The sequence below is a fragment of the Dermochelys coriacea genome, chromosome 7 (genome assembly GCF_009764565.3).
Source record: "Dermochelys coriacea isolate rDerCor1 chromosome 7, rDerCor1.pri.v4, whole genome shotgun sequence".
NCBI classification, from domain to species: Eukaryota; Metazoa; Chordata; order Testudines; family Dermochelyidae; genus Dermochelys; species Dermochelys coriacea.
The window spans coordinates 27,536,198-27,557,494 of record NC_050074.1 but is presented as its reverse complement, the minus strand read 5'-3'; the positions used below and the strand labels follow the sequence as shown (position 1 = coordinate 27,557,494).

The window sequence follows — 21,297 nt, the reverse complement described above, 5'->3', positions numbered from 1 at the left end:
AAACTGTGGGGTGCAGCCCCCTAAGGGGGCATGGAAGAATGTTCAGGGCGGTGAGCAGCAATGCTAGATGACTCATGCCAGCTACGCATGTCAGGGCCCGGGCCATCCCCCACAGGTGTGGGAAGGGAGAGCCACCTCCACCTCTGATTCAGCTCAGTGGCAATAGAATATGGGTAGGCAAAATTGACAGTTAAACTGAGGTCAGACCATATATATAGTAGCTGGTTAAAATCATGCCATTTGGATGTCAGAGAGACAAGGTGGGTGAGGTATATCTTTCATTGGATCAACTTCTGTTGGTGAGAGAGATAAGCTTTCAAGCTACACAGAGCTCTTCTTCAGGTCATCCAACCCATCTTATTTCGCTTATATCCTAGGACCAACATGGTTACAGTAACACTGCATACTTATATTTCAGTCATTTCCAATGATGCTCCATTGTAGCTAACTGAAAATTACATTAGTAGATCATAGATGAATGCCATTCAACATAATTGTCTATAATAACTGAAATTTTTTTTCCTCCTTTATATTTGTGGCTAAGCTGCCATTAAAAGTCTTCATAGAAACATATTTTATCATGTATTATGCTAAAAAAAAGACATTTGCCTATTTTAATTTTTCACACATGACACATCTTAGGAATTGAAATTTCTTCAGAAATCTAAAAGAAAGTACAGATGTGTAGTTTTGTAATGGAAGTCTAAATGCTTTATTTACGTTTTTATTAACATACATACATACATAGTTTGTTTCTGAGCATGGGATGTGTTGATGGAGTTGGAAGTTGTCAATTTGGTCTATATGATTGGAAAATGGATTTTGAAAATTTGACCATCTGAGTAGCTAGTAGTAATCATACGGTAGTCTTTGAGTTTTTAAATAAATATCATCATTTCAGTGAGGATGTAATTACATTTTGGTTTAAGAGTTGTTGATATCTAAATTCTTGTATTTGTGACAAAGGAAGACCTTTTAAATATGAATTTCTAATTAACTATTTGCTACTTCTTATAGTACAAGATAAAGAACCCTAGCTTGTTCTGTAGATATCAGTGATATATGTTGGTTCCAGTTATGATAAATGTAGGATGAAGTTTAGTTTAATTATTGATAAAAGAATACATCATTTTTACTTCTTACCAAGTTTGTTCAGACAATTAATGTTTTTCAGCAACCATGATACACTACTATTAATTTTATTATGAAAAGGGATTAAAAGACTTAACATCCATGCAAAATTCATAGATCATGGCTTCCTTTGTAATTTACTTACCTGTTCCAGTGTTAATTGTGTCACAATGTTTACTGATGGAAACACCCAGTGACTACCATTCTGCTATTTCAAAGTATTCCACCAAAAACATCATTGCCCAGGGAATCACCCAAGAAAAACTCCTCACAACCTAATGAATTTTCTGACACAAATATTTAACTTTAATACAGAAATAATATTTAGTATAAAATAAATAATGAAGGGTGAAACATGTAGTCTTTACAGGAAGGAGTGATTGTAGTTGATCTCCCAAAATGTCAGCCATCTTTGAGCCAATCATTTCCTGACCCAAAGATCATGGAAGTGGCCAGCAGTCCATTTGAAACCATCCACCCACCCAGAGTGAAGCAGTAAGCCTGGACCATAAGCACACGCTTCTAACCTCATAAAGAAGGTTACAGCAACCATTGGGCAACCCCCAGCAGTCTCTACTAATGGATATCACTAATACAGGACTTGATTGTCCCTATGCACCTTTAGTATATGCTTGGTGTTCTAAGGACCCCTTTCCCCAAAGCTTTCAGCCAAACTCTGGTCTGATTTCTCTCCCACCCCATTTTAAAGATGGCAAAACACCACCAGATAGATATCAGTTGCATAGTTGGCTTCCCAGCAAACAAATTGTTCTCAGCTATCCCTTAAGCCTAAATTGGATGTCCACAGTAAAAATATCCTAATCAATTCCTGACAAATACACACTGTCAGAGCTGAGTAACCCTGGGCAATCATCTAAAACCTCCAATATGTCATCCCATAACTAGCGGAATGCTTTTACATGTCTCTATTTACATTTGTTTTGGCCTTGTCTAATGTGACACCAAGGAGGCTCTCCTCCATACCCACCATTTCAGCATGTTAGACCATACTACTCTGGCTAAGGAGAATAAGTTCTTACACCGGTACAATCACACTTGACTCTAGCTACCAGCCCAGACCCCGGGCTCCCCCTTCTCTACTTAAATCATTCCTGACCTATAGGACAAGGACCACATTAGGTGCTAGTAAGCGTCTCTAAAAAAACAAAGCATGAGGTGATCCTATCTCCATGTTCCTATGTGTCTCCTGTCTGGTGTGAACCTTCTCAATTCTGAAACCCATTTGCATTCCCATTGAGTGGCTGGCAGCTTGGGAGAATGAAAGCCATACAACAAACTGGGAATTAAAAGAAATAAAATGTCAGAGATCTCAACAGTCAAATTTATTAGTTCCTAATGTGTCTCTTAAAATGACCTGGCCACCAATGACTGTGACATCTATATTCTAAAAATCTGAACAGGCAATAGCCATGGGTGCTCCTATAGGAAAAGGATTGTGCTCAAAACAGGCTGGGTGTGGAAACTAAAAGGTGCCAAGTTTCTCCAAAATATGGCCCTGAACTGAAATTTAGTTCAAGAGGATGTGTCCCAATACAGTAACAGCAACATGGGGATTGGATGGAGGATTTGTATATAGTCCACACAACTGCAACTGGCCATGCAGCTTCCCCAGGTGTCTTCTCAGGATGATCAGCTCCCCTGCTCCCTCCTGTTGGAAAAATATATGCACAACTCAATCTACCTGAGCCCCACTGTCAAACCATCAGTCCTTATTGTACCTGGATGCTTGGTGCCCCTGACAGCTGGGATAACCTCACCTAATTTAAATGCTCTCTCCCCCCTTCCCCCCGCAAAAATAACCTGCAGGGAAAATGCTGCTTTAATTAGTAACTTGCACTTCCCTTCATCTGGTGATGTTCAAGTCCCTTAAGATCTGCAGGGTAACAGAGTGGTGCCAGTCCACCCTGTGGAATCCCAGCCAAATATGTCCCTCCATCATTTGTCTTGTAACAAAGATGCAGATGGGAAATCTGCCATCTGTGAAAAGAAGAAAAATAGCAAGTAGGTGCAAAGACAATTTCCTAAGCAATCCCACTCTCCTTTGGTCAATGATGATAAATTGTTCCACATGTTTCTCCTGAATGGGCCAAAGTTCAGGAGGCTTAGTCTCTCCCTAAATTGAAGAAACATGTTAAAACCTGAGATACTGAACCAACCAGTGCTTGATGCCACCAACTGGTCCAACAAACTTAAACTGGCTGAGTACTAAGGCACCAAAGGTGCCTGGAATGCTGACTGGCTGTCATTCCACTGCCTCTATCCTAGCTAATGAGAATTCTGAGTCTCAACCTGAGACAAATTGTCTGAACTCATGATCTCACCCTGAGTCAATGATGGCAGAGCTGACAGTGGGAAAGAGGTAGAACAGAGCTCCACCTGCTTAGCTGGTGCACATACTGCTCCCAAAGCCCTCATTTCAGCCCCCTGGTATCTCTCTTCAGAGACACCAGCAAAGATACTCTGGCCAGGTATCTAACCCCATGACTAGCAAAGTTGATGTGGTGTGGGCTGGGGTGGGAGGGAGGAGATGGGTTGGGGTTGGGCTGGATTGAAATTTTAAAGTTGCAAAACCCATTTAGATAAAATGCATGATCTCATTTAAAAAGAAGAAAACTTAGTTAGATGCCTCTATAATTATGATTTCATAATGGGCTGAAGTAGCTTAGAGGTAATATCTTTTTCTTTTCAAATATAGCTTGCTGATGATCAGGGATTGGTTTTGATGACCACTGTTGCCATGCCAGTATTTAGTAAGCAAAATGAGACTGTAAGTACTCAAACTGTGTTTCTACAATATGATACTTTGATGTCTGCAATGAAATTTAATAACTTGCAGAACTTTTTTATTATTATTTGTTTTGCCATTTGCATCTATTGTTAGAATAAAATTAAATGTGATCAATATATTTATGCACAAATAATTATAGTGTAGAAACTATAGTTCTCAAAATAGTTAATGGTGTTATGTATAAGAGAAAACACCTAGATAACAAACTTGATGCAGTGGTATTAGACCCATGTGTCTTCTTACTTCTACATTAGCTTTATTACAGCAAATAATCTATATATATATTCTCCTCCAGACTAACTTCTTATCTCAGATAGGTCCAGCACATTAGCAATATTCATATAGATGGTTTGAATAGTTGTATTTTACAGACATGTTATTTTAATATCCTGCTATATTATTAAAGAGAATTACATATACTTCTCCCATAATGTTTAATTTTTCTCTCTTGGGTATCAGATGGCAGTGCAAATTGGAAAAGAAGAAAAGTCACATGTTTTATCTGTAGCATTTCATCTTAATACTGCTTCACAAGTAGAAGAGTTTAATTGAGGGAGACCTTCCTTATCTGCTGAAAGTTTGCATACTTCTTTGATTTCATTTTCAGGCCAAGGAAACAAGGCCAACTGCTGATGGGGTGTGTGCTGTGTGTGGCCAGCCACATTAGCTGCAACCTCCCCTTATCTTTTTAAGTAGTTGGCAGATTAGGTTACAATCTGTACTCCTCAGTACAATTTTTACAATGTGAACATAATTATTGATGGCATCTGTTGTTTCAACAATGATTGTTTATTCTTCTGAATGGTCTGCATTTTCTTTTCAAACAGAGATCCAAAGGGATTCTTCTGGGAGTAGTTGGCACAGATGTTCCAGTTAAAGAACTTCTAAAGGCCATTCCAAAATATAAGGTAATTTACATATGATTATGTATTCAAAATATTTAGAGTATAGGACTGAATTAGCAATAATATTTTAGATTTATTTATTGTAAGATATATAGCACCCAATTTATGTATCCAAATTAGTGACAAAATCAGAAATGGAACCCCAGGGGACAAATGCTGTACACATTTCTGCTCGTGTTAATCCTTAGAAGTCCTCATTCTGCTCGTGTTTCCATAGAAGTCCTCATTCTCTTGCACTAATGACTAGATTGCACAGCCCCACCGATTAAGTCAAATTTCTATTAGTCAGTGTGGGGGCACAACATTCCAGATTTTGTACACTTTTGTAGTTCCCTCCGTCAATTAATGTTCATAAATAAGTGAACTTTAATAAAATAATAGTCAGAATTCCATGCTACAGAATATCACATACGTATACTAATCAGAAAATGATTTTGGTGACCTGAATATCCTTGTGTGCAAGCCAGACAAAGATGTACTCAGTCCATCCTTAACTTTCCTTTCAGAATTCCTGCCTGCCTAGAACTTCTTGACCTGAAATCTCCTATGTCCTTGAATTAAAGCAAATGCCATCTTTCATAGACTTGTTTCACTCTGTCCAACCCAGTTTACTGTCGTCTTTTGTGCTGTTCAGTATACATTAAATATTCCCTTATATTTAGTTTTCCAAATTTATAGATGACACTTATAAAACTCTTAAAAAGAGCTATAAATAAAATAGATCAAGCAAAATAAACTTGGCAATCATGAATCATTTGTAGCTTGGTAAAAATAGGTTAGTGATTAATGTAAAGATGGTACTACTTTTCATTTATGTTTGATCCAGTGTATTATTATTTCACTAGTCCTCCATCTTGAAGTGCTGGATTATAATCCTGTTTCAGTAACAATTGAACATTAATATGATGGTTTCAACATAATCACTAATCGAAGTTTCTTTGCAACACATATAGGCAAATACTGTGATGCCATATGTTTCTATTTGAGATAGGCCCACTATTTGAATAGCAGGTAACAATTAAATTGTACTGAGTTTATTCAGCACCTACTTTCTTATCTAATTCTCAATCATACTATCTGGGTCTTAGTTACTTCATCACCTAAATCATCTAGTTTTCTAGTGGAGAAGCGGGCATTATTGAGATTAGGAGACCATTCTAGGAGGTCACAAAACCAATGAACCTCAGCTTCCAAGTTCTACTGTTAATTTCATTATAACTGAAAACAATAGCAATTACTGAATTATCATGAATAATTTGCTAATGATACAGCAGACAGTATGTGGGAGCTCAAGAAATAATGAGGCCTGGTCTACACTTGAGAGACGTAACTTTACCGATCTAACCCCCAGTGTAGACAATGCTAGGTCAGTGTAAGAAATTCTAGCTACCGCCTCTCAGGGAGGTGGATTACCTATGCTGATGGAAGAAGCCCTCCTACCAGCGTAGGTAGTGTCTACATTAGAGTGCTACAGTAACACAGCTGCAGTGGTGTAGCTGTGCCACTGTGGTGTTTTAAGTGTAAACATACCTGGAGACAATATTGGTCAGCATGGTAGGTGGTGGTCTCTCCGCATTACAACAACCTAACTGTTGTCAAGTTTTTTGTAGGCATCACAAGAAAGAAGAGTTTGAAGGAGGGTAACAAGGTAGCTTTGCAGAAGTTTATGGGGAGCTCGTCCCAAGCAGCTGGGGGGAAAAGCACAAAAGTGCTTGTTTAAAAGGAACAAAAATGGGCAATGGAGGCTGACATATGATCAGAACTGATCAGAAGCACGAGATGACATCTCAATAGTGAATGAGAGCTGATGGGTTGGGTGTGGATAGGTACTGAAGGACCTTTAAAGAGAAGACAAGTAGCTTATGTCTTACGCAATAGGGAAGGGGAAGCTAGTTGAGGAATACAAAGAGAGAGATCACTCACAGGGTCAAAATAATGAGCTAGGAAAATTATCTTCTCAGCAGCATTCTGAATTGATATGAGTGGGGCAAGATTATATTTGCCAAGGCTCAGGAGAAGGATGTTGCAGTAATTGAGACACAAGATGATGGCAGCCTGGGTGAGAGTTTTAGCTATATGGCTGAATGCGAAAGACCATATCTTAAAGATGTTACACAGAAAGAATCTGAAAGAGTTTGACATAGCCTGGATATGAGGACCTAGAGAAGTCTGAGTTGATGATGATGCCAAGGTTACAGGCCTAAGTGACAGGCAGGATGGTGGTGTTGTCTAGAGTGATCGAGAAAGGAGGCATGGGACTGTTTCTTGGTTTTTGTTTTTGTTGTTTTTTGTTTTGGGGCGCTGAGGAGGGAGCGATTAAAAGCCTTGTTTTATCTATGTTGACCATATTATATATTGAAGGCTCAGTCTGATTCTATGAAATAATATATGTCTCTCTTTCTGAGAAATAGATTTTGATTTCAAGGAGGTATTTTACACTACACTGTGTAACACAAGAGAAGATAATTGTAACAGGCACTTTATCATCTTGCAGTTTAGTTATGGTGGCAAAAAAGTTTGAATTATAACATCCATTTTTCATGCACTATAAGCATTTGTCCATTGTATAATATGAAATATTATTTTGATAGAAGAACATGGGCAACATATGGGATCTAGTCCTGTAGATGCAATATATGGAATGCTTTATTTATTCAGTGACATTCATATAGGGACGTGATACTGTTGCTTGGAGATGGAACTCTGCTACCTTGGTATTCTGTTAGCTTGGATGAGATGGGCTTTGGGCAGTGGAAGATGAACAGTAACAATGAGCTGTTACCAGCAGTCCGTACTCAGGCAAAACTTGCATTGATTTCAGTGGGAGTTTCTCCTGAATGAAGAAAGTGGGATTTGACTCATAAATATTTCATTCTTACATGTCACTTTCCTGTGGTCATACAAAGTTTCTTCCCTTTTGAAATAATCTATCAGTTTTATTTCTAACGGGGAATGCCGCTGGAAGGAGCTATGTCTCTGAAAACAGAAGAAACGCTTTAAATGCAAACATTGTACATCTTCAACCACGGCACAAACCATGACGAAGTGCCACACTTGAAGGCACAGAGCATTTCAAATAGATAAATATTGTTTCTAGGATGTATACCACCTACATTTATTTCATTACCTGAATTTAATTAAGATTTTTTTCTGAAATTATCGCCATATAGACAATTATACTTGAGATCTGATATTTAGTCAGATGCAAGTTCACATGTCATAGTATAATAGGTAAAATATGTCCAAAATTGTTTTCTTTTTGCTTTATGAAGAGATGCCAAGAGCCTACCACCTTCTATTACCCTTTACTAAAGCTTATTGCAACTGCTAATTCATGAAGCAACCTTCTCTATGGCACATAGAGTTGAATATATATCTGATAATTCTGAGCGAAATACAACATAAATCTCAATCAGATAGGAGCGCTCTCTGATCTAGCTATAATACCACTCCGATAAAATAAATACCATTTATCTTTCCAGTAAATTACAGAAATCTTCAGACTTGCCGTTCTAGTTATCACTGAGAAATGGCTCTGACTTTTGACTGTTAACATTTCTATCCAGATCATTTTGTACTAGGACCCAATTCAACAGAACATTTAAGTATGTGCTATAATTCATCCATGTTGAATAAAGTTTTAATCATGTACCTGAATTTAAGCATATACTTCAGTGCATTGCTGAAGATGGATCATTTGCTGAATCAGGGCTTTAATAGGGGATAGTGATTTTTATAAAAAGTAGTCTAATAACAAGAAATTTAAGCTAACTGATAAACCAGGGTACTTCTAGTTTGGAAAGGATTGCAGTGTACCTAAGTATTTGAACACAATCACATTCCTTTATTATGTAACACAAGGGATAATTTTACAGATAAATGTTACGTTACGGTGTCTCAAAACTGAAATAACTCAGTGGAAAAGATAGTGATTGATATCTAAATCTGTATACAAATCTTTACGATGCTAAAATTGAGTTATGTACAGCACCTTCAGAAAGATACTGTATCAGTGCCAAGTTTACGCTAAGGGATGTTTTAATGACCATATCAGTGATTTGAAAGTACATTTATTGTAGTCAATGGGAGCAGCCAACTGTGTAATAGGAATATTATCAAAAGAAAGGATTGTTATTTAAATAAGCACAGTGCTAACTTTGATTACTTGTACTTGTGGGCCTAATGAAACATTTCATTGCTCTCAGATGAGTTCCCACCATTCCATTCAATCCAGAAATATAAATTACATGAACTTCTGCATTAGAATTAATCCTTGTTCTGTGTATATCAAAGTAAACTTGAAATAATTTGGAAATGAAATAGCCTCAACACTGTAGTATGTAAATATCGCTGATAATAGGCCACCTCTTGTTCAGCCTACTCATGGGAGCAGTCCCATTGATTTAAATAAAAAGAAAAGGAGTACTTGTGGCACCTTAAAGACTAACAAAGTAATTTGAGCATAAGCTTTCGTGAGCTACAGCTCACTTCATCGGATGCATGAAGTGAGCTGTAGCTCACGAAAGCTTATGCTCAGATAAATTTGTTAGTCTCTAAGGTGCCACAAGTACTCCTTTTCTTTTTGCGAATACAGATTAACACTGCTGCTACTCTGAAACCTGTCATTGATTTCAATGGTTCCATTGATCTAATGCAGCCACTTGCACAAGTAGAGAAGCAGAACCTGGCATTTGTGAGTTTACTAAATTCCAGTATCCCTTCGTTTTAGCACATAGTGTATCACATCACACCTATTATGTTTTTCTTTTATGATAAATGTTTTAAAAAGTTCACAGGAATAAGTATCCGAAATAGCAAAATGTATTTGTGACTTTTTAAAATTGTGCTATTTACCCAGTTCACTAAATGTCAAGAATTAATGCTTTGCATTCATTTTAATGAAATATTGTGTTGAGATAAAGGTTATGAATGCCAGGTTTAAGCTGTAAATAACTAAATGTTTGGCTGCTTTTTTTGTTTCAGAATTCACTGGAGACCAAGCGAATTAATGCTCCTTTCTCATTTATTCTTACAGTTAGGTATTCATGGATATGCTTTTGCAATTACAAACAATGGATATATTTTGACACATCCAGAACTCAGACCATTGGTAAGAAAGCTATTTGTTGACTTATTGTATGCATTTTTGGTTATTATATTTACTTAATGTGTGAAAAATATAATATTGGTGATGAAGATCAAAATATAATACCTCATGCCTTTGAGAAATGCCACTTTTGAACAGAGGGTTGAATATAAATGCTTAGTATATTTTACAGCATAATAGAAACGAATGTTAACACAAATAATTCCATGGTACAAAAATATACAAATCAGTCTGTAAAAGATACAGACCTCTATTCTACAGAATGGCAAACCCCAACAATGCTATAATTATGTGCATTTTACACTGAAATGGAATGCTCTAATACTATGTAAAACCCCTATTTGTCATCTTAAAGTGGATTCCAGTTTAAAATATGTACAGAATTTTCCAAAAACGCACATTTTATGGTAAAATAGGGTCACAAGGGATTTTTAGTAAAATAATAGCAACAAAGTTCACCTTTATTTCCTTTGTCATCTTGTTTGCATTAATCAAAATTAAGTAAAATAGAAGTGCCCATTATGCAAATGTTTATCGACATAATACCCTGAAGAATAGCTTCATTCTTGATTGCATCATTGTTTAGGAACAGTGTATGCAAGTGTTCCATCACCATCAACCCTTAGTAAAGCACTGGTATTAATGAATTCACTCTAGTACACATGTGGGTGCCATATGTATTTTTCAAGTAGGCACTTAGGGTAATATCTGATTTCAACAATATTTTAGTAGAAAACAGCAATATTAATTGGATGGCTAATTTCATATATAAATAAATTAGAATTATTGAAAAGTATGATTTATGAAGTCATTAGCACATCCTGCATTTTCAGTCAGCACAAACGTTTTGTCTGTCTAACATTTGGATTAGGAATTACACACTCAATTAACATTTGTATTTGAGTTGATTGTTTCCTTATTTATTATTTGACTGGAGATGAATGAAATGAAAAGATCAGTGCTGGAACTTCCATGGGTGAATGGAATAGCTTTTTTCCCAGCAGCTTTTGGAGAAATGGAGAACTAAGCATGGAGCAAGATGCACATTATAGTATCTTTAAAGGCATCCTAACAGAAATTTGCTCATTACATTTTTTTTTTATATAGTAAGGAGGATTTCTCTTTCTGTTAAAAGTACTTGGTGTTTCTGCCTTGGGGAATTTGCCACAGGCATGCAGGAAGGAGGACTATAGCAGCAGGGTAGAATTTGGCAAATTATAGACCAAGAAACAATAAGGTCCTCTGAGATGGTCCTTGCAAATTAACCCACCTCGTTTGTTACCATGCAAACATGGAACCACTGCCTCCAGTTCCACATCCCAGCTCCCGACAGCCACAAAGTTGAATACAAGTACTCCAATGACCCTCAAATCTTACCCTAAGAGATTGGTTACTGTCCCACATTCCATGGGGCTACACCTCCATCATGGTGAGTTTATATCTTTTGCTAGTCATCGGAATTAGAGTCTCTGCCTCCGAAACACTTCAAGACTGGGAAAAGAGAAGTCTCCACCCTCTTATGCCTCCATTCAGCCAGTTTATTCATAAACAAAATATCGAGTTCTGAATCAACATCTCACCATTTCATCTGTTGTTCAAATTTGCACTGTATCTGTGGCAAGATAGTGTGTGCGTACCATATATGTAAACACAGGAATTGCTATAGTGGGTCAGTACCATGGTCCATCTAGTACAGTATCTTGTCTTCAACAATTTGCAGCATTAGATGATCCAAAGGAAGGTGCAAGAAATCCCGCAGTGGGCAGAAGTCTTGTAATCTGCCCTCCCTCGCCAAGAATGTCTTATCTTAATCCTTAGTAGATCTAGAGATTGTCTTAAATTGTGAAGCTTAAGATTTTATATCTTTCCAAGATTTTGTTAATATTAACATGATAACTCTGAATATTCTTCCTATCCATATAAATGTCTAATCCTTTTTAAATCTTATTAGCCTAAATGGCATCCTGTGGCAATGAATTCCACAGTTTAATTACAGCTTGTGTGGGAAGAAGTATTTCCTTTTATCAGTTTTTAATTTGCCACCTTTTAAATTTAATTGAATATCCTCTTTCCTCATGTTATGAGACAGAGAGAACAGAGCTCCTGATCAGCCCTCTCTATACCATTCATTATTGTATATATTTTGATCATATCTTCTCATGTTCGACTCCTTGCTAAATGAAACAATCCCAATCTTTTCACTCTCTTCATATGAGAGTTGTTCTATCCTCCTACTCATTCTTGTTGCCCTTCCCTGAACCTCTTCTGATTCTACAGTATCTGTTTTGGAGATGCAGTGGCTAGTATTTCAGATTAGACTGTCCCATTGATTTATACAATGGCATTCTCATTTTTACAATATTATTCCTCATCCTTCTCCTAAGCCATTTTTACATCTTGTTTGCTTTTTTGACTGCAATTGCACACTGAGCAGAATCTTTATTGAGCTGTTCACAGGGTTGACCAGGTCCCTTTTCTGAGCTGATACAGTTAATTGAGAACCTTGTAAGCAGAGCCCTGAAAATCTGCAGGTATCCGCTTTGTATCTGCAGATATCCGCATCCGCAGATGCAGATTTCCGTAGACCATTTTTGTAGCTCATAGCACAGATGCAGATACAACTTTTGTATCGCCACAGGGCTCTGCAGCCCACACTCACCTGAATGTAGCAGCGGTCACCCAGCCTGCTGGGCATTCTGGGAGTTGTAGTCCCCAGCTTGCTCTGAGGAAGGAGGTAAAATATAACTCCCAAAAGGAAATGAGCCAAGCACCATTTTGAAGGTGGGGTTGCTCTTTAAATGAGCAGGCGGCAATAACTGCGTGCATTAGAGCTCTGTAACTGCATAGGGGTGTCTGAGCTCACCACAGGAAGAGCAGCACTGCATAGAAGGACCCAGAATTGTAGCCTTCCTGCCTGGAGCGAGAAAGAAGGTATGGCATGGGCAGAGCGGGCAGCAGGGCAGGAGGTCTCTGAGGAGAACCGAGGCCAGGGGGCGATTGGGGACTTGACACAGCCCTGCATCACTGCTGCACAGTTACCTGTGGAGCTATTTAGAGCCCTGCAAATCTGCAGATATCCGCATCCGCGGATACGTCTATCCGCAGACAATTTTTGCTGATCACGGATTGGATGCAGATGCACCTTTTTGTATCCACACAGGGCTCTGCTTGTAAGATGTATATATAATTTCATTTTTCTCCTCCAGTGTGCATTATCTTGCACTTACCAACATTAAATGTCATTTGCCATTGTGTTGCCCATTTTCCTAGCTTGGTTAGATCTGCCTGAAGTACTTTAGTCTTCTGTGCACTTGACTAACCCAAATAACTTTTTCTCATCTGCAGATGTTGCTACCTAGTGCTCACCCTATTTCCAGATTGCTAATAAATACGTTAAACAGCATCAGACATAATATGGAACCATGAGGCTCCCTGCTGTTCACCAAGATGAAAACTGTTTATTCCTATTTTTTGTTCCCTGACTCTTAGCCAGTTTTTGATCCGTGACAAAATTTTGCTTCAATGTTTGTTTTTTGGTTTCATTCTTGTTTTAAAAAATCTTGCAGGGTTTGAGCATGAATGTGAACTCTGCCAGGGAGGCAGTTTTAACGTGTGCAACTAACACTTAATTGGTTTCATTGGCCTTGGCTGTATTAAAGGGCTCGTAGTTTGATATATGTGAATTGGTCTTTAACCATTTTCCGTAACATTTTGGATAAACAGGGTTTCCTCTGTAGTGTTGCTGTATGTCTTCCTTTTCCACCTGTTTTTAGTTAACAAACCTTATTAACTGAGGAAGTTGCAAGGAAATACTTGAATTTAGCCAGGAATGCTAGTACGGTGATAAAGCACAGATCTTGTTCCTCATTATTGGAGTTGAACTGATAGAATTTCACATATACATGTAATGATGAACCAAAGAATTCTGTTCTACCCTATAATAAGAGGTTTGCATACTTTACTACTGTGGTCCAACCCTCTCTCTCTCTCTAGAAATCAGCCAAATAATAGCGGTTAGGTTGGATGACAGTCAAGGTAGTTGATATTTTTTTTAAAATTCAAACAATTTGCAACCATCAAGTTCTGCACATAGCTGACCTATATAACCGCATGGTCTTATTATCATTGTGTGTTTCCTCCCTCCACCCGTTTTCTCCCTTTGTTCATTACTCTTGTTGAATATTTGTCTCAAATTACCCCATAAGCTATTTGAGGCAGTGATTTCATTTTTCTGTGTGTATGTATAGCACTTAGTATATAGGGAAATGAACCTCACTGGGGTCTTTGGGCAATGCTGCAATACAGATTAGTAATAATGATGATGATCTCTTGTCTAACGCATGTAAATTGAGGGAGAAATCTTGGCCCTACTGAAGTAAAGGGCAGAACTCCCAGGATTTCATCCAGCTACTTCTATAATGTGAAACAGCTATGCACATTCCATGGCACCCTGGCAGATTTTTTATTTTTGGACTTGAGAACTTCATAACAGACAAGCTGTGGGGTTTTGTTAATGAACATTTTTAGCACTATCTCCTCTCCCCACTCATCACCTCCACTACCCACTCTCCAGTATATGCATCTCACTGCAAAGAGGGAGTGGATGGGGTCGAAGCCATGAATCTACTGATCTGGGATAAGACTCAGCTCTCTTGGTGTCACTTTGTCCTCCCACCCTCAGCTTAACTCTTCACTGAATATGATAAGATGGTGCGGGAGGAGAGAGTGTGAGAATAGTGACCTACTTCCCACCTGTCCTGGGTTCCCATCTTTCTTAGGACTTCTCTACATGATGAAATAATATGCACTAGAGGGTGTGATTTTTAAAGCACTCTAATGTGCTAAGAATTAATTGGTCCATGTAGGCTGAGCTGGTGCACACTAAAGATTCCTTAGTGCTCTTTAATGTAGTACTGCACCATAGTAAAGTGCAACAGGGAACCTTTAATGCAAACTAGCAGGTCTGTATGGACCAATCAATGTGTAGCACGTTAGTGCGCTTTAGAAGTCACACCTCCATAGTCTGCATTACCCGACTCTATAGACAAGCCCTAAGTGTCAGCATATCAGTCCACATCTGCTTTCGAGCCTTGCAGAGGAAGGTAAAGGTGTCAGTGGAAATCCTTATGGCGAAAGAGGCCAGGGAGGAGGAATCACTTGGCAGAAATTAGAAAAAAAAAACACCTATGTGGAGATGCATGGATGGAATGAGTGGAAGAGAGAGAGACTGGAAAAAGGGGAAATAAAAGAGATGATAAAAGTGAGAAAAAAACTCTTAGGTTAAATACTTTCATTATATGAATTAAAATTCTTATATTTTCTACATCTGTAGATTTTGTGGAAAGAAAAAAGAAGGCACTAACTAGCTATTTAAGCATTTCTGTTACCTTTGTGTTATTAAGTGTCTGCTGTGGGTACAGTGCTGGAAGAATTGGTATTCTGTTCTTATCCACTTTTTAGAGGTCCTGGTATGGAGGCAAGAGTGTTCCTTCTTTTGGAACTTATCACATGTCAGTATTTCCCTTCTCTTTGTGTATTGAGGTGAATATTTTGTTGAGGGTATGATTCATTTTCTTGATATCCAGCCTTATGCTAAGGATATGACATCAGTTCCTTTAATTGAAAAGATGCTCTAAAAAAGGTGAGGAGAGATTTTGCTGTTTGATAGGGTTCACCACGCTCTCTAGATAACCATCACTTCATCCTTGGTTCTTAAATAAACTTTTGAAGAGCGTTTTTTTTTTTTTGGTCCCATGGAATGCACCTCATGGCCTGTATTTTCACACAATATATTTGTATATTTTAAAGCCCCACCCACAAGAGTTTTAAAACATTCTCACACACACCCCACCTTTCCATCCTCCTCCTGCAAATTACTGACTTCAAACACTATACTATAAATTATATCTTATCCATTCTTTACGCAGTAGAATTTAAGGAACAAATTGTAATGAAATCCAACAAGAAAGCCTAATGTAAATTAGTCAAGCAAATGGTGTTACCCACCTTCCTGTGTTAAGTTGTGGCGGTATTTTTTTAATGGGAGAAATGAATACATTACCATCAACACCCCTTTCACCACTGGACATCTTGGGAGTATTTATCTCATTACCTATACAGTCTTCCTTCTTTTTAAAATCAAAATGTTGGGAAGTGTGCCCAAAAGTTGTCAGCTGGAGTGAGCTCAATACAGTATGTTCAGTCTATCTTCCTTTCACTTTTTGGAAGAATCTTTTTTTAAAATTGGCATCCTATAATCACTGCATATTGACAAGCTTTCATTGACTTTTGTTTATGCAGTGATGGCTGGGCTGGGCCATTATGGATGTAATTCTTTTTATAAGAAAATCACAATTATTGTGAGCCAATTCCAAGTCCCATTAAAGCCAAAGAGGAAATTCCCATTAGCTTCCTGGCAATCAAGATTGTGACATGCATGCAGGAGTGGAATTGAATAATTAACAGAGGATATTAGCTAAAACTTCTTTATAATTTGGGGTTACCTCCAATCATACATTGTACCAGCTGGATTCAAACTGGTTTAGATTATCATTAGTTTTGTCTGAGATGATGTAATGCTACTATACTCGGAGACTCCTGGGTGGCTAACTCCAATGAGCCATATCTGTTAAGTTCTGGAGTAACATGGGAAAGAGAGGCATACTGTTTCTTGAGAAACTCCCTTTGTGGGTGCCTGAAAAGACAGGCAGGCTAGCAACATCTGGTTTGGGGGGAAAAAGCTTTGTAATGTGTAAGGATTTTATCTTATTGAATAAGTATCTTTTGCCATTCAGTGTGGAGCCTTGCTACCTACAATTCTTGTACTGATTAGTCATGTTAGGTTTATATTTCACTAACTGTTTTTTGTTGTTCATTGTGGTGGTGATTTTCTCTTTATTTTCTCCCATTTGGTGAATAAACTTTGCTTTCATTTAATATAACTGGAGTTTTTTGTGTAGACTGTTAGTGGGAACAATCACTGCTGGGCACCCTGCAGGGAAAGAAACTGAGTTGTGAACTCTAGGAGGTCAAATCGGGTTTTAAATTATCAGAAAAGTGCTCACTTGCAGCTTCCAAAGCCGTGCTGCAAGGATGTTTTCACAGACCATTGTGGTCATGCAGGGGAGCTGAATGAACTATTCCAGGAGCAGTGTACCTGTATTTAGTTACATTTCTCCACCAAAGGTTTTAATAACAGAGTGGAATAGTCCAGTTGTAGCTCTGAGAAACAGCTTTTACCCTTTGTTTTTCCTTCCTATCCCACCTCTCTTCAGGCCATCTCTCATTTTTCATTCTCTTCCTGTGATGAATACTTTTTCTCTTCGGTTACATTCATTGTCATTAGCTCTGTCACATGAAACCAGGTCTTTCATAGCCAGTGCACCCACACTAGGAATAACAGGAGACATTGTCTTAGAAGAGGGCAATATAGTATAGAAACAATGGTTTCAGAGTAGCAGCCGTGTTAGTCTGTATTCGCAAAAAGAAAAGGAGTACCGGTGGCACCTTAGAGACTAACAAATTGGTGCCACCGGTACTCCTTTTCTTTTTATAGAAACAATGTAATTAGTAATAGATTTTCTAATCTTCCGCTCTATGTAGTGCTTACTGAGAATGTGCCTATGTGAAGTGTTGAAATTCAACACCTTCTTGCTAGTTTTTCAGCTCCATTTTCTATCCATTTCAGAATGATTTGTTTTCTGAGCACTGAGTCAGAAAAATGCAATTTCCAGTTCCCCTGTGGTTATAAACCAGTGATGAATTGAGGAAGAATTGCCATTAGGTGGCACCCTAGCACTGCCAAGTTCAGTACTTTTGCAGTGTGGGCCTCATGGGTACTGGGAATAGGCAGTGCCAATTCTTTCCTTATTCGAAACAGATATGAATGTAACTTTGAATCACACCTGTTTTTAGTATGTTACATTTATGTAAAAAAGAGAAAGCTAAAACTGATATTTAATGTGTTTCTCTTGACTTCAAAATACAGTATTAAAATGCAGAAACAAATATCTACTGGAATTTCTTAAAGGGGAAAAGAAAAAAAGTATATATTTCCTTTTTCTGATATATTTGAGAGCGGTTTTTGAGCTGTAGTATGGAAAAATAAATAGTGAGTGCTTCTATGCTGAGAAAAAATGTCCCTATTAAGAAAACTACTGAAATGCTCCAACACACTAGAGTTTACAGTAGTGAGACTGCAGTGTTTAAAATTATTATTGTAGAATACTGTATATATTTATAAGGGCTTCATAAATTTTGCAAAGAAAAGCAAATAACATTCTGAATCAAAACTAAAGGGGAAACCAAATTTGCAAACTGGAAGTTGAGTTACAGTTTTAGAAAAATCAAGATATTACTGCTCTCTGCATGCAATCTTGTTGTATACTGTATATAGGTTTGATGCAAAAACAGTAGTATACTGTATAGTAATGTATTGAGAGTAGCCTCTTTCTCGTCCTAAAATTTACTTCGTTCACACCTCTTTCTGCCGCTAATCTCTGTTCTGGTCCAAAAAGAAAAACATGTTTAAAAAAAAAAAAAGACCATAAAAAACAACCATATGAAACTAAACAAATTGTATCATCTGCTTTCCTTAACAAATAATATTATTTTCTTGGCTTTGTTCCCTTTCCATTGTTTATTCTTGTTCTCGTCATGGTCTAGTGTCATTATTCTTTGATATAAATTTCAAACTTTTCAGGGCTGGGAGAGAGTCTACTATTACTATTTTATTATTTGTTATTTATATTTCTGTAGTGCCAGGCACTTGTACAAACACATAGCAAAAAGATGGCCCCTGCCCTATGTAAAGTTCATGCACACTATGATATTTGATATATACATCCATATTTAATATAGAAGGAGCTAGTCATAGACAACTGGAAGATTTATTGGGTGAAATAATCTCTTCCCCTCCCAGAACTGCTGTATGGTTTTACAAATATTATATAGCTTAATTTCACTTGTGGGTGCAACAACCCCTTATCTTCTTTTGGGAGTCTTCTGGATGAAAGTGCCACATATGTGTAAGACATTACTAGTTATTGATGGGGATAACTCTCCAAATCTGATTATAGACCAATTTAAATCAGGAATAATTTCATTGACTTTATTGGCTATATGAGATCAGAAGTAGATCTTATCTGTTTTGTTAGTTTGTTTTTTATCTGGGCATCTCTATAAGATCACTGCTGTCTGTCATATTTCTATTACAAATCCTTATTTTTTGTAGTGAGTGCAGAATTTTACTTTGCATAACAAAGTTGTTTTACTTCTGTTTAATCATGCACAATTTCATATCTGTATGAACCTAGGAATCATTGATTTAACAATAAATACATTTGATTTTGCTCCTTTTATTTAGGTTTTTCAAATCAGTGTTAATTGGCTTACCATAGTCCTTATGGATTCTTGAAATTTGCACACCTGAGGAAAGATTTCTATCCCATTTACACTTATGCATTTATATTGCTGTTTTTTATTGATATTCTATGAGTACGTCCATTGTGCTAGACACTGTCCACACACAGGAAGACATAGTACTTATCCTGAAGAGCTTCCAGTCTATGAAGACAATCGACATACTAAGGGCTGGAGAGAGGATTACAATCAAATTATATACAATTTTTATAATAATTAAAAATATAAACATCAACAATACCTGATTACCCCTCAGCCTAGCCATTACTGGTTAGCCAGTTTTTGTAGTGTCACAGGAGACATGGTTCTTAAAGAGAAGATGGAGGGGTTACAGTGAAATTCAGGAAGGTCATTTAATTTGTAGTGAATACAGTTACTCTGGGTTTATACCTTAGTAACTATCTTATCTGTCTATTTTAGGGATTTGTACTGCCGGCCATCACCACAGTATCTGAGCACCTTCCACAGAAATTTGATCACTAATAGTGAAGTCCCTAGTGGACTGCATAGAATCTCTGGTTCTTTTCCCTTGTAACTGACATCAGAATCTGGGCTGTTGTTCACAAAAGGAATGAGAGATTTTGCTTTATGGGATTGAATACACTAATAATTTCATTTGGGGAGGAGAGCCTCTTAATTTCTCTGTTTTTCACAGATGACCACGTAAAATATTGAATTGAGAAGCATCATATTCTATCTTTTTATTTTTGCTAAATTTGAGATCATGAATGTGTCATGCTATAGATAAATGCTATATAATCCATGATGAGTTAGAATTTAAATACTGTTGCACCAGAGTTAGTTTCTTATTTGGTTTTGACTAAGGATTTTATAACATGTCTAAGTTTAAATCAAACTGTTGTATCCTCATGGGAAAACTGAAACACACTCTTAACTTTAGCTCAGGAATGCTCGCAATGATGGTATTTGGAATGGTTATACATAAATGTTTTCTATCATTGTGATATGTAGTCTAATTGATAAATTGCTTTCCTCAAATTGATGCACATCTTTATGTTATTTTTTTAAAGATTGGTCCTAATAGGGGAAGGTATATTCAGGAAACAAAGGCTATACATGTATTATAAAACCCTCACCTAAATATGTTGGCAGTTTGGCTACCAGAGTAAGTCAATGAGTTTAAATTAAAACATTAAATGCCATGATATATTGTATATAGCTAAAAGACCTGTGTATTTAAAGATTGCTAAACTAGTATTAAGTCTTTCAGAGCTGTAAATTCTGGGAAAATTTGTTTCTCCAAATATAGAAAACAGAGAAATCCAAGTCTCAGAGGAAACATTAATGCCCCACTTAAGCAGTGTTAGCCTTTCATAAGCAGCAAATCTCATTCCTCTCTGGGGAGTCCCGCCTGGAACGTAAGATAACCTACACTTACCCTTGCTTTATTCAGAGTCCGTAAAACTCTACAGCTGCAGCTGACAGGAGAATATTTAAATGATTTGAACAGTGTAAATGCCTCATGTTCATTTAAATAACTGAAAAAATCAATCACTTGAATGCCAATGATTATTCCTATTGGAGTTTACATTTTTAAAAAGACAGAGCATCTGAATCCCTGAGAGCATTAAATTGCTATCTAATTAGCAGTTCTAAATTACATGTATTTAAAAGATAATTAAAGGTTTGCAGGCTGTTCGAATAACTGGTTGTACATATAAATGAATCACTGGAAATTTGTTAGTAATATGCAAAGGTTTCTTTATTCTTTGCTTTCAGTTTTCAGTTTGAAGTTAGGTAAAACCAAGCTCATGGGTTTAAGTCTGGTAGTGTTAAGATAAAGGCAGATGCTTTTAATTATTTCAGCTGAAACCCAAAATAATTATAAGCAGCTATCAATTTTACATAATCCCAAATAAGGTTCTGAGAATGCAAATAAAATTGTAAACCTGGATGTTTTTTTT

At 37.1% G+C, this 21,297-nt stretch overlaps 1 protein-coding gene across 11 annotated transcripts in view; it reads left to right on the top strand.

Moving 5' to 3' along the window:
* Positions 1-21,297, top strand: part of CACNA2D3 (calcium voltage-gated channel auxiliary subunit alpha2delta 3) — a 732,114-nt gene that overhangs the window by 542,499 nt on the left and 168,318 nt on the right. For 10 of the 11 annotated variants that reach the window (XR_006282707.1, XM_038411603.2, XM_038411604.2 and 7 more), the window contains 3 exons: positions 3,848-3,919; positions 4,768-4,848; positions 9,881-9,955. Coding sequence is in view for 10 of the 11 variants with exons in the window: in XM_038411603.2 (XP_038267531.1) it covers positions 3,848-3,919; positions 4,768-4,848; positions 9,881-9,955 (228 nt within the window). In the remaining variant the exon portion in view is untranslated. The remainder of the gene's footprint in view (positions 1-3,847; positions 3,920-4,767; positions 4,849-9,880; positions 9,956-21,297) is intronic. The other variant, XM_043518751.1, reaches the window with a different exon arrangement.